This window comes from Trachemys scripta, chromosome 5 (genome assembly GCF_013100865.1).
Source record: "Trachemys scripta elegans isolate TJP31775 chromosome 5, CAS_Tse_1.0, whole genome shotgun sequence".
Taxonomy (NCBI): domain Eukaryota; kingdom Metazoa; phylum Chordata; order Testudines; family Emydidae; genus Trachemys; species Trachemys scripta.
This window is the reverse complement of record NC_048302.1, coordinates 49,875,607-49,889,049: the sequence shown is the minus strand read 5'-3', so window position 1 is coordinate 49,889,049 and position 13,443 is coordinate 49,875,607. Positions and strand designations below refer to the sequence as shown.

At 43.1% G+C, this 13,443-nt stretch overlaps 1 protein-coding gene across 6 annotated transcripts in view; it reads left to right on the top strand.

Annotated features, from left to right (window-relative positions):
- Positions 1 to 13,443, top strand: part of ELF2 (E74 like ETS transcription factor 2) — a 63,983-nt gene that overhangs the window by 28,327 nt on the left and 22,213 nt on the right. Inside the window, exon 1 of one of the 6 annotated variants that reach the window (XM_034771120.1) lies at positions 2,150 to 2,437. The exons of the other annotated variants lie outside the window; for them this stretch is intronic. Within the exon in view, the coding sequence (XP_034627011.1) occupies positions 2,380 to 2,437 (58 nt within the window). The 5' untranslated portion in view covers positions 2,150 to 2,379. Of the gene's footprint in view, positions 1 to 2,149; positions 2,438 to 13,443 lie in introns of those variants that run through there. 6 annotated transcript variants of the gene reach the window in all.

Here is a 13,443-nt window from a genome sequence, read left to right as displayed (position 1 = left end):
TAGCCTGAGCTTTCACCCCCCACCTTTTGAGTTATAATTTTTGGTTCCCCCCCCCCAACAGGTGGGTGGCCTGCTGAGATGAGTCAGGGAGAAGAAGGGGTGCTCCCTTCACAGATCCTGCTAGCTGAAGTCCTGCTGGCCCCTACCCACTCAAAATAGAAGTCAAACTATGCCTATGTCCCCCTACTGGGCCCTAGAGTTCTTATAGCATGTTGTGGGGGGCCTCAGAAAGAAAAAGGTTGAGAACCCCTGGTCTAGATAAAGATTCCTTCTGAAAAGTCCCAGTGCAGTGGATATACTCATTAGTGTACTTTTAAAGTCAAAGTGAGAGACTGTTGTAAAAACTTCCAATATGTAGCACACACTGTTTCAATTTCAGCTAGATTACAGTATAGTTTATAGGTGGACTCTTATCAGTAAACAAAGGATAGAAATTCTCTGAATATCACTTCTGTAGGCACTTCCTTTCATGTCAGTCAGTGAAAGGCTAGATTTTGCCACTAAGTAAGATAGATCTTTAGATATTTAAAAACTGAGTGTTGTTTGAGTAGAATCACACTATATAGAGTCAAAATACCTATTGATATAGGATCATGGTGCCTACAGTTGCTAATCTGGTATAAGCACAAGTCATTTGCTGTGAGGTTTAACCTGATTTGGTGGGAAGGGTCAAAATTTCCTAAGGAAGAGTCATGCCATTATTTGGTAGACAGCTAGTAGCTAGGCCTACCCATGTTTGCACATGGTCTTTCTCATAGAAAACTGAATGCACAGTGGCTGCCTTTCATTTGCCTAAATTAAGACCTGGAGTTTGCTTAGGACAAGACCTGGAACTTTTCACAATTCCTAGAGGGAAGGATATAAAGCTGTTGGAGTCTTCCAGTTCTAAGACTGATGGAAGCTAGCAACCTCAGGGTAGCTCTGGTCTCTCTCAGTAACTGGAATCTTAAATAGATACTAGGTTTGCGCCACAGCCAGGTAGAAGAATTTTACATACAGTGGGAGAAATGCTATATCTTGGCACATATTCTACCAACAAGTCTTAGAGATGGACTTCACAGAGCTGGTCCAGAAAAAAATATTTCTGCCAAATCTGAATAAGTAACAGCATATTTATGAAGTGTGAGACTACAGTGAATTATAATATTATCCCAGTTCTCTTGAAATAGTCAATTGTTGTGACTGAGTCAAAGGTGAAGGTAAACAGAGTTTAGCAGTTAGGCTAGAGTTGAGGGACAACTTAGTTTTTTTAATACATCCATGGCAGTAGATAAGGCTCAAACTAATATACCACTCTCTTGCAAAGTTTCTTTGTTAAACTACTTGGAGTGGACACAGGCAACAACGCAGTGCTGGAAGAATGCATTTTAAGCCTGCGACTGACTTTCATGTGTCTTCATGATTCCGGGCTGCGGACGTTTAGGAAGCCTTTCTCGTGATCTCCAACTCGGAGGAGCTAGTTCCCCCGGAGGAATGGAGAGACAGACCCTGGACACGTTACGGGACGAAGCTCCCTCCCTTTCCTATAAAAGCTAGACTTCTCGGAGGAAGATGCATTGCATGAGCAAAGCCGCTTCGCTGACAGCGGGTGAGACGAGCCTATTGCCATTCTGCGCGATCCTTCCTGCAGGCCCCACTTCTCCCTACACAGGGACCCGCCGTTGGCCCTCCGCCGGGCTGGCTCCCGCGTCCCGAGCAGGTGCCACCTCGCTGGCAGCGGGGACATTTGAAGAAGATTGTCGCTCACCTGCCTGCTCCCAACTGAGCTAAGAAGGGCGGAGAGGATGCTCCCGCCGCAGTGCAATGGGCACGAGCCTCCGCTCCCCGCAGTCTGCAGACAGCCAAGGCAGGGCTGCTGCGTTAGTGCGGAGTCCTGCCTTCTGCACAGGGGCAACGGCGAGCTGTGCACGGCTCCTCTGCCGCGACTGCAATGTTAGCAAAGGGAATGCTGGGACCTGTCCCGGGCTGCCGGAGCCTGTCGAGAGGAACCGGGCACAGCATTAGCTTCTTGGTGCAACCAGCAGCCGTGCCACTCCCCTGTCTCCTCCCCAGCCGCAGGTGTCTGTTTCCCGGCCTGCCCTAGCCCCCTCCCGCGCCGCGGGCTCCGCCGCTTGCTCTGTGTTGCTGCTGTGAGTGGCAGCCCGCCACTTCCTGTCTGAGGCTGGCGGCGGAAGGATCGCGTGTGCTGTGCTGGAGGAAGCGCTCCCCCGCCGCCGCGTTGTGTTGTGGGGGTGACCCGCGCTGGGCTGGCTGGCGGGCCGCTCGGTGTGCGGAAGGATCCGCGCCGTGTGGCCGCCCCGCGCTGGGGCTGCGTGTGTCCTAGCCCGCCCGCTCTGCGCTCCCTGCGAGTCAATGTGAAGCCGTTCCAGTACCATAAACATGGCGACTTCTCTGCATGAGGGGCCCACGAACCAGCTCGACCTGCTCATCCGAGCCGGTAGGTGCCCCGCACAAGTTTCCTCTCCGCCTAGGGGGTGCGCGCCGGAGGCTGCGGGAGCAGCTTCGCACCCTTTGGGCCGGGGGCGGCTACAGCGCTGAAGCAATGGAGGACAAATCAGGAAGTGATCACCTTGGGTAGCAACCTGGCTGGCATGGGGTGGGCAGCAGGTCGGCGGGCACCTGTCCCTGAGCAAGGGAGCCTCCGCCTCCGGGGAAGTTGTGTCGGGGCCGGCAGCGGAGTTTTGTGGGGTTTGTGCTGCTGGGGAGATAACCAGGAAGTGTGTGGGATTGTCCGTTCTCCTCCCTCCCTGCCGTCCCTCCTCCCGCCGCTGCCGCCACGCTGTCTGAGCAGAGAGGCCGTGGGCAGCCGCTTCCCCGCGCAAACACTCGTCCTCTCCCTGCATTGGTCGGAGTGGGGGCAGAGTTGCCCCGTTCTCCGGACTGGCGGGCTTCGTGCGGCCCGGGGGTGCTGTACCCTGAGCCCGTTGTTCCTGTGCCCTTTAAATTCTCCTCTCGCAGGGGCTGGGATCTGTGGTGCTGAGGCGGGACAGGCTCGGGAGCTTCAGGGAGATTGCCTGGCCCACGTGTGCGGCCTGGGGGGGCAGTGCACGGGGGTGATAAAGGAAAGTCAATCTCCCCCTCCCCCACAAAACCCCATAGCGGAAGCGCCGAGCACCCTCAGGGGCCCGAGCGCGGGGGGAGTGAGAGCCCAGTTCACCAATCAACTGCCGGGGCCGTTCGGAATCAGAACGCTGAGGTCTTTGGAGGCGGGGCTTGGCCCGGCCGGACCAATGCGAGCGGGGTAGGAGGGTGAGTGGCAGCTCCCCGTGGCGCTGACAATGCACGCATGGAATTGGAGGGAAGAGGATTGTAAACACGGAAGTGGGGGGTGGGGTGATGGGTGCCGCGGGTATGGGGATGGCTGAGTGCTGGGGGGAGCGCGGTTGGGACAGGGCTTGCTCTGCTGTCTGGAAGCCGTCTCCCTTCCTGGCCGCGGGGGAAGTTCAGTGTCACCCCGGCCAGAAAAGCGGGTGATCTCGTGGGGTGGGAGTGTTTTCTCCCTCGCTTGGAGCTGTAGTGAGCGGCCCCAGCCCGGGTGTGTGTGCGGGTGCATGCACCCATGCTTCAGGCACTGGCTCTGCGGCGGGCAGCTTCGCTACTCCACCAGCGCGCGTGGGGCTCCTGCCTCAACACCCTCCCACCGCGGTCCGGAAGGAAGGTTCGACCTTCCCGCCATGCCCCTCAGCAGGGTATATGTGCGGTAGGGGCTACGGTGGTCTGCAGCAGTCTGAACTTAATGTAAAACAAGTGTACAGAACACGTTTCTACAGGGACACTATCAGAGAATCCTGCAAACTGAAGTCTCTCTCTGTCATAGTCCAGTCCAACTGAAAGCTGTCTCCTTAACATCCCTGTGATTAAAATATCACTTGAGTGGTTTTGCCATCCCACCTGCAGTGATGGATTAAGGGGATCACATCTATTTCAACAAAGGATCTTATACAGTAAATCAGAATTCTCCTACCATTACTGCCCTGCTGCCATTCCTATCCTACTTCCCACTTTTTATGGAGGATGGTGGTGGGTACTCCCTTGGATACAAATCTTGAGTCCAAGGGGGCCCCCTTCAGACCATTGAGAGGAATTCTTATGTAGCTTAACAATGATGCCTCCAGTCAACTAAAGCATATCCCATGGAAATTCCATTTGGTCATCACACACTGAAGTCACCATCCTGTATCTTCAGTGGTGGAGGTGGGGAGAATAGAGAAAAAAGTGATTGGACCTGCATAGAGTGACAGGGGACCTGAGTGAAATTATTACTTTTTGTTTCCAAATAATTATAAATACAGTAGTGTTATAATTTTTCAAAATATTGGGTTCTCAACCTGTGTGTATATGTATGTCACAAACAGGTGTCATAGGGTTGTGACATTGCCCTTCTCATTTAACAATATTGGAACGGGGTCCCAGGCAGATGGGTTGGAGAGCCTGGGAAGCAAGGGGAAGGCAGTGTCCTTGTAAATAGAAAGAGCCCCAGAAGGGAAAAAAATTGAGAACCACTGTCCCAAGGAAATATCTTTACAACCAGCTGCAGGATGCTAATGTGCTTTCAATTAGAAGTCTATATAAAAATAAATTGTATTTGCATGTCCGTAGAGGTACAGTATTAACACTTCTCTTCTTCATTCCCATAACCACTCCTTATTTATAAAACCCTGATGTATAGACAGAATCTGCTGTTAGAGTATTGAGACTGGAGACCTCACACCTGTCTGGAATACTGCTAAATGTAGACAAAGTCAGGCATAAATCCACATCATGTGTCCTGTTTTTTTTTATTAAACTGTAAATTGTACAAATTTTGACATAAAATTAAATCATTTTTACGGTGTTGCATGCCTTCTGGAACATATTTCATGAATGACAACAAAATTATACCACACAAAAACATTCTGGAAATGTATTTAGAAATATTTGAAAACAAAGATTAATCCATGTTCATTAGCATTTTAAGAACAAACTAAAGCTGGGATACAGTATAAACATTTTACTGCTGAGTTCATCGTTAGGGCTGTGATGTCAGGTATAGAATCATAGAAGTGTAGGGCTGGATAGGACCTCAAGAAGTCATCAAGTCCAGCTCCTTGCACTGTGGCTGGACTAAGTAAATCTAGACCATCACTTTTCAGGTGTTTGTCCAACCTGTTTTTCAAAACTTCCATCGATGGGGATTCCACAACCTCCCTTCGAAACTTATTCCAGAGTTTAACTGCCCTTGCAGTTACAAAGATTTTCCTAATAACTAACCTAAATTTCTGTTGCTGCAGATTAAGCCCATTGGTTTTTGTCCTATCTTCAGTGGACCTGGTGAACGATTGATCACAATTGTTTTTATAGTAGCCCTTAATGTATTTGAAGATAGTTCTCAGGTTCCCCCTCAGTCTTTTCTCAAGACTAAACATGCCCAGTTTTTTAACCTTTCCTCATAGGTCATAAACTTTTTATCATTTTTGTTGCTCTTCTCTGGACTCTCCAATTTGTATGCATTTTTGTACGTCAAAGTATGGCGCCTAGAATGAAATACAGTACTTCAGCTGAGGCCTCACCTATGCTGAGTAGAGCTGGACAGTTACCTCCTGTGTTTTACATATGATAGTCTTCTTAATACAGCCCAGAATATTAGCCTTTTTCGGAGCCACATCACATTCCTGACTCATACTCCGTTTGTGATCCACTATAAACCCCAGATCTTTTTCAGCAGTACTGCTGCATGGCCAGTTATTTCCCATTTTGTAGTTGTGAATTTGATGTTTCCTTCCTCATTGAATTTCATCTTGTTGATTTCAGACCAATTCTTCAAGTTGTCAAGGTTGTTTTGAATTCTAATCCTGTCCTGCAAAGTGCTTGCAACCTCTCCCAGTTTGGTGTCATCTAGGGTGACCAGACAGCAAGTGTGAAAAATCGGGATGGGGGTGGGGGGTAATAGGTGCCTATATAAGAAAAAGCTCCAAATATCGGGACTGTCCCTATAAAATTGGGACATCTGGTCACCCTAGTGTCATCTGAAAATTTTATACACATATTCTCCACTCCATCATCCAAGTCATTAATGGAAATGTTGAATAGTACCTGGCCCAGGACTGACCCTTGTGGGACCCCACTAGATACGCCCTCCCAGTTTGACAGCAAACCATTGATAGCTACTCTTTGAGTACGGTCTTTCAACAAGTTGTATATCCACCTTATAGTAATTTCATCTAGATCGCTTTTCCCTAGTTTGCTTATGAGAATGTCACATGGGACTGTCTCGAAAGCTTATCTAAAATCAAGACATATAACATCTACTGCTTCCCCCCATCCACTACTAGGCCATTAACAATGTCAGAGAAGGCAATTAGATTGGTTTGGCATGCTTCTCTTTATTGTCCTTCCTTTACAACTTAAGGATACAATTCTGCTGCCCTTACTCATATGAGTAGTCACATTGAAGGTTTCATAGAAGCGTAGTATTTAATACTGAAGGCAATCAATGGAGGATGGATTGCAGGATGGAGTCCTAAATAGGAAGTCTCTGGAGTTTTGAGTTTGAATTGGACACCACCATGTAGTTCAATCAGACTCTGACAAGTTGAACATTAATTTGAATTTTTTTAAATGTTATTTAATAATCGTTACTGTTTACTTTGGGAAACAACTACAATGGATGCATTTGATGTGTAAATGTTCTGTAATCTATCAGTGTACTAAAGGGATATTAAAATGTTTTTGGTGAGAAGAGGTATCTTCTATTGTACACAGAACTCCCCTTCTCTCCCGCACCCAGCATACACTTCAGACTATTTAAGATGAGCTTGTTTATTTAATTTAACTTGTTAAAATTCAGATTTTTAAAAGAGCAATATTTGTGTTTGGATTCATAATAAATAAAAAGCACTGTCAGGCAAAACCAATAAACACCCCAATAGGAGTTAGAAGAAGAAGAAGAAAATGCAGGGAATAATGCAGCTCACCTGCCAACAGAACTTGCCCCTTTCAAACCAAAAAATTCTACATAAAATTACCCATTTTGGTTAAATCTGCATGGTTACCACAGTTTTCGCTAGTGAAAAAAAGAGTATGAAACTAGGAACAACTGAAGTCTAAATCATCTTAAGTATGCCAAGAGAATACAAAGAATAGTAGGGATAGGATTGCCTGATCAACACTAGTGGTGTATTTAAATTTAGTATTCTTTTATCTTTTGTTCTTAATACTAGAGCTGTTAATGATGTTAGATCATTTAGAAAGATGCAATTTGAAGATTAAATCCTTGTTGCCTTAGGCAAGTAGAGTAGGCCGAATGACTTCAGTGGGATTTAAGAAGGTGAATAGGGTGAGTTGGATGTGGCTGTAAAACCTTGTCTTCACAAGAATTGAACTGTTTGTAACTGAATCAGTTTAAGCATAAACAGTGTGTTCACACTAGCCATCCTGAATATAAATTTTGCCTTACATTTACACAAGCACTGACTGTCATAAACAGTTTATTTTTCAATGCCTGTTGGGTATTCATCCTAGCTGAGCTCCCAGAAGTAGTGCATTCTGGCGGGTTTCACTAGCTTTATTAAGCCTGCTAAAAAGTCTCTTAAACCAGATCTTGGTAGACTGTATGGGGTATTTTTATATGTGGACATAAAGTGTTCTACAAATGTGCTAGGACCTTTCACTGGTTTAATTTCTTTAGAGTGGAATAGGCCTAGATGTTTGCAAGGTATTTCCTTACTTAGCAGAAGTGGTGGGCACAACATCTGTCTTTAGCTACCCGATATTCATATTGCAGTGGTGGAAATGGCTATCTGTACAATGCTAGTATGCCCATCACCACAGTATGTAGACACCATATTTATCTACTTATTTTAATGTATCTACATGATGTAAAATTGATTTAGGAAAAGCAATCCTTTATCCTAAGGGATTGTACTCTTTAGTGCTTTGGCTTTTCTGTTCAGGAGGTCTTTTAATATGTGTTTCTGAGAGCAAAAATTTCTAGCTAGTCTATGGTTACTACACGAAGGCCTGGGCAAAGACTAGTTTTACATTGCACCCCAAAAGAGGCAAGGCTCAAGTTCATCCTGATCTTTGGTGGTATGAATTGATCTTAAAATGAAAAAAAAAATGAGGTCATAAGAGCAAAATATTTCTCTCAATGTTGGCCTGATAATTTGCTAATATCTGTACAAAAATTAGTGTTTGGAAACATTTATTCTTGTTTCTACTATTCAGTTTTGTTTTTCTGAAGTGATTTCATTATCACTCTGAAGTATTTTTCAGATGATAATCTTAAAGTAGTTAATTCAGAGTAGTAGAATTTAAAATATTCTACAAATAAACTGCCCTTTAGATTTCTGAACAAATTTCTATCAAGAACCGCCCAATAGTCTAAAATTGCTTTCAGCAAGTGGGCATATTGTGTTCTGAAAGTTCCCGTTCATTAGCCCATTCGTTTATAAGCCAACCCCCCAAGATGGTTAGGTAAAAATAGCAAAAACTCTATGACCCTTTCATAAGCCAACCCTATATTTCAGAGGTTGGCAAACTTTGGCTCCCGGCTGTCAGGGTAAGCCGCTGGCGGGTCGGGACGTTTTGTTTACTTGGAGCGTCTGCAGGCATGGAGCCCCTCAGCTCCCTGCGCGCCACTTCCCACAGCTCCCATTGTCTGGGAATGGAGAACCGCGGCCACAGGGAGTGGAGGGGCTCCATGCCTGCAGACGCTCCAGGTAAACAAAACGATAGTGTATTAGATATTCAATTCAATGATTCCATAGTTTAAAATCATTTTGGTGTAGATTTGTTTATAAGCCGACCCCCGCTCTTTGATGCGTCAGTTTTTTACCAAAATATTCGGCTTATGAACGAATATATACGGTAAATCACGATTTAAATACTAACATTTAGTTTTCCTCTTTTATGTGAAATATTGAAATAAAATAATGTTCTTTTGTAGACCTTTATGAAATCATTTATAATGCATTTGCCATTCATGTATTTGTCCAGTTTCAATGCTTGGAATTAGGAATTCTTCACTAAAGTATTGCTCTAGTTGCCACATGGTATTAAATAGTAAGGTATTGTAAATCAGCTGCTGCAGTTAAATGTTGACCTTGTAATGCTGATAATGATAGCTATCAAGATAAAAAGACAGGAAGGGATCTGTTGCATAATTGTTGTTTTTTTAAACTAGCCTTAAAAAAAATCCAGGGTTTTCTATTTGCTTTTGCTCATTTTGTTACTATATTTTATTTGTAACAATGCTCTTAGTTTTAAAACTTGATATGTTGCCAGTATTCTGCTCTGTAATGCTGAAGCACAGCACTGTCAGACTTAATTACCAAGTTTGGTGTTTTATAACAGCTGTTGAGAGCCTTGTATAATCTACTGTGCATAATGTTTGTTTAGAACGATGGAAATGAAATAAGAAGACATTTAGGTAATAGTGAACAGAAACACTGACGTACTTACTTCTTTTTAATAATTAAAACTCTCCTGATTTCTTTACTCCGTTAACTCTCCTGGTGTCTATAGCAAATCCAACTAGTGGTCAGAGATTAGAAAGAGCCACTCAGCATGTTGTATTTGGATTGTTCATAACTTTTTTTTTAAGAGGAATTATTTTTTTTCTCCACAAAACATTTCAGTAGATGCCATCATTTTATAAACTGTCTAAAAGGTGCCAGAGAATCAAGTTGTTTCATATATGTAGTAAGATTAAACTTGGTTTAAAGAATGGAATGTGAGCGTCATGTTAGTTTTTAACTATTCCAAATAGGTAAGTGTCATTTCCTCTGATTCTGTTACCCAGATTTGCAAAATTTATCTCCACATGAGTGAATTATTTTGCCTCCTTTGGGCAAGTAGTAATTCATTCATAGGTGATTTTTATAAGGTATCAGAGTTAGGTCTTTATTGAATTGAATTGATTAATCAGTACAGTTAATATTTATTACATTGAGTTTTACATTGAGACATGCAAGTGAGTAGTATAGTTATAAAAATATTTCCGTTTGCACTGATTGGATACCTATTTTTCTAATTAAGTAAAAGGAGATTGTCTTAATATGGTGTAGTGCTTATGTATTATAATGATAGGTGTTGAGAGATAATGGAGGTTTCTAACGTAATAAAAGTAGGCTAGTCCAGACAGTCATTCAGTATTGTGGAAAGGCATTTGCTGTGTAGCGCCATCTGGATTATATTTCACTGTGAGAGTGTTTGTTTTGTTTTTGACTAGTTTTGGATTTTATTGGGGCAGCCCTTTTCCTCCTTTCTTCACCTTTACCTGGTGACATGATAAAAAAGGTGGTGGTGGTGAGGAGTGCAGTCTAATGACCTGCTCTAATTTATCACCCAGATCTCTTGTTATCTTCAAGGTCAGCCAACTTGGCTTATTTGTCTCATCTGCTGTCTTGGCAGCAATGGCAGTGCTGGCAAAGTGAGTCTTCTCCCCAATTATATCTCCAGGATATCTCTTCTAGTTCCCCTTTCTGTCACAAAGCTTCACCAGGTTCTGTTCCTGCCAGACACACACTACAGTTTTGGGAATTAAAAAGATTCTCCAGAATAGAGTTTGACAAAACTGGTCTAGGTGTAAAAGGGACTGGAGAGATGTAAAGGGGCTCTAAAATGATTTCAGGCAAGGGAAGGATTCCTCCAGCACAGGAACTGTGGAACATAGCCATAAGGCTGCCATCCTGGGACCTCTCACAAGCCCGTGCCAAAGAAGGGGTTGGAATGGGAATGCTGCAGAGATTGAGACACATTGCTATAATTGAGACTGATCCTCAGAGCTATCTAAATTATGACAAGGGCTGCTTCAACTCCCCAGAAATGCCTGGTAGAGGGAGGACAAAAAGCACCTCTCCTCCCCCTGGGCTGTGCTTCTAAGAGATCAAGCACATCGTACATGTTTGGCATTAAGAAATGAAAATTACCATATAGGGTGATTTTTTTTTTTCTCCCCGCAATTGTGCTAGTTCAGTTATATTAACTTACCATGTTTGAAAAGCCCTCTTAATGCTCTTTAGGCAGACTAACAATTTTGAAGCTGTGCTAGATGGCTGTGTTGAAGCCTAGGGTAGAGCATGGCTAGCTAACATAGCTTTAAAGGTGATGGCCTCTGTCTTAAAGAATGTTTAAAAGGGCTTTTAGATCATCTTAAGCTAACTTGATTAAACTAACATGATTGAAAAACACACCCTTTTTGTCCATCAAGACGGGGACATTGTAATGTTTGGTCTGATGTTTTTATATGGTTGCTTAAGTACATTACAGTATTTTACACATAGTACGTGTGCAGAGGTAGATGAGAGGAGTTTAAAAAAATAGTGTACTTAGGGTTGGCAGAATTCAATTTTTATTTTTTTATAATTTCAGTGTTAATCAATGTTAATTTTTAAGCATTTTTATATTTTTATCCATTTTAATTTTCAGTTTGGGGAATTTATGGGGGGATGATTAGACAATGGGAAAGGTCAGACAGTAATCATTTAATGACAGTTCACATTGGGTTGACTCCAAACCCCATGCCCCGGCTTCAACCCAGGGAGGTGGGGCTCAGGCTTCACCATCAGTCCCTGGAAAGGGAGCAACCCCGCCTGTAGGTCAGTCTCAGTGCCTTCTCACCCAGCGCTTGCTCCGCCCCCAGAGACCAGCATGCATGAGTCACTCCAGTTTGCTTCTGCCCTGGGCCGAGTGAGTCTAACACCAGCCTTGCGGGTTACGTAGCTTCATTTACCTGGTGTAAAGGATCTGTTTCAGCGGGAGCAGGAAAAGTTACACAGGACAGGGAAAATTGTTGTAAACGTAAACAATATATATCAAATATGGATACATTTTTAATTTGACCATCAGCTTCAAAACAACAAAACCCACAGAGTGATAATACTGAACTTCCTTCAACATGTTCAACTACCATAAGGGCTGAAGAACACAGATGAGGTGTTGTGAGTAAGAAACATAAAGCTATTAGCCGTGCGAAATTTAGGAAATACAAAGACAGCTATTTGAATTTTGGTTTTATTTGTTCTTGAAGTGGAGATGTACCTCAACTGCAGTGTGTAATTTTTGCACAAGTACTGTCCAATTAATGTTTGAAAAGCCCTCCAAATTACAGAAACATTTAATTACAAAACATGAAATATATAAGAATAAGCGAAAGGCCAAGGAACTGCTTGATACTAAAGCAGTAATGAAATCCATAACTACTGTGGATAAAAAGTTTTTAAGGTCATCCTTCATAGTAGCGCAGAAAATGGCTAAAACAAAAAAATTGCAACAATTGCTGAGACTTTGATAATGTGTGCTATTGAAATAACAAAGGAAGTGTTTGGAGAGAAGGCCAAAACTACTGATGTCAAATGACACCGTCAAACAACGGATCACTTCTATGTTAGAAGACATAGTCTCACAGTGTATTGATTGGCTGCATGACAATGATGTTGCTATACAACTAGATGAATCCACAGACATTTAGAAAATGTCCCATTTACTACTTGCCTATGTTTGGGTGTGTGTGTGTGTGTGTGTGTGTAATAAGAAAATAAAGGAAGACTTTTTGTTTTGCAAAGAGCTCAAGACAACAACAAAGTCAGATGTCATTTTCAAACTGTTAGATGATTTTATGATTTCAGCAGAAATCTGCTGAACTAATTGCATCCAAGTCTGCACTGCTGGAGCCACAGCAATGACTGGAAAGCAGTCTGGTGTTGTGCAAAAAATAAAAGCCGTTGCACCTTGCGCTATTTGGACACACTGCTTTCTACACCGAGAGGTGCTTGCTGCAAAAGATATTGAACCAAATATTCACAGTGTTCTGAACACAGCGGTAACACTCATTAATTTTATTAAATCCAGAGCAACAAACTCCAGGTGTTTTGCTGCACTTTGTGAGGAAGTGGGTACAGAGTACCATTCCTTAGTTACGCATACAGAGGTGAGATGGCTATCTTGAGGCAGAATGCTTGCCCATATATTTTAACTCAAGGAAGAGTTATGTACTTTCTTAGATGATCAGAATCCTGAACTTGCCAAAGTGCTGAAAGATGATGCGTGGCTGGCAAAACTGGGTTACCTTACAGACGTATTTAATTAATAAGATGAATAAAACTATATAAGGTGGGAACATTAATTGTATTGCCCACCGTGAAAGAATTGCGGCATTCAAAAGAAAACTACAATTCTGGAAAGTTCGTGTCTGTGGGGGCACTACTGATATGTTTGAGCTCTTACATTCTTTTATTCAGGAACGAAATATTGACTTGGATGTAATTAAACCTCAACTAGCAGTGCATCTGTCTGGTCTGCTTAACAAATTCAATGCTTATTTTCCTGAACTCACTACACACATGTGGGCTACAGTGAGACCATTGAAGATAAACTTCCATTCCCATGCCATCAAAATTGTTAGAAGAGCTCTTTGACATTTCATCAGATAGCTCCCTCAGAATCAGGTTCAAAGACATGCTG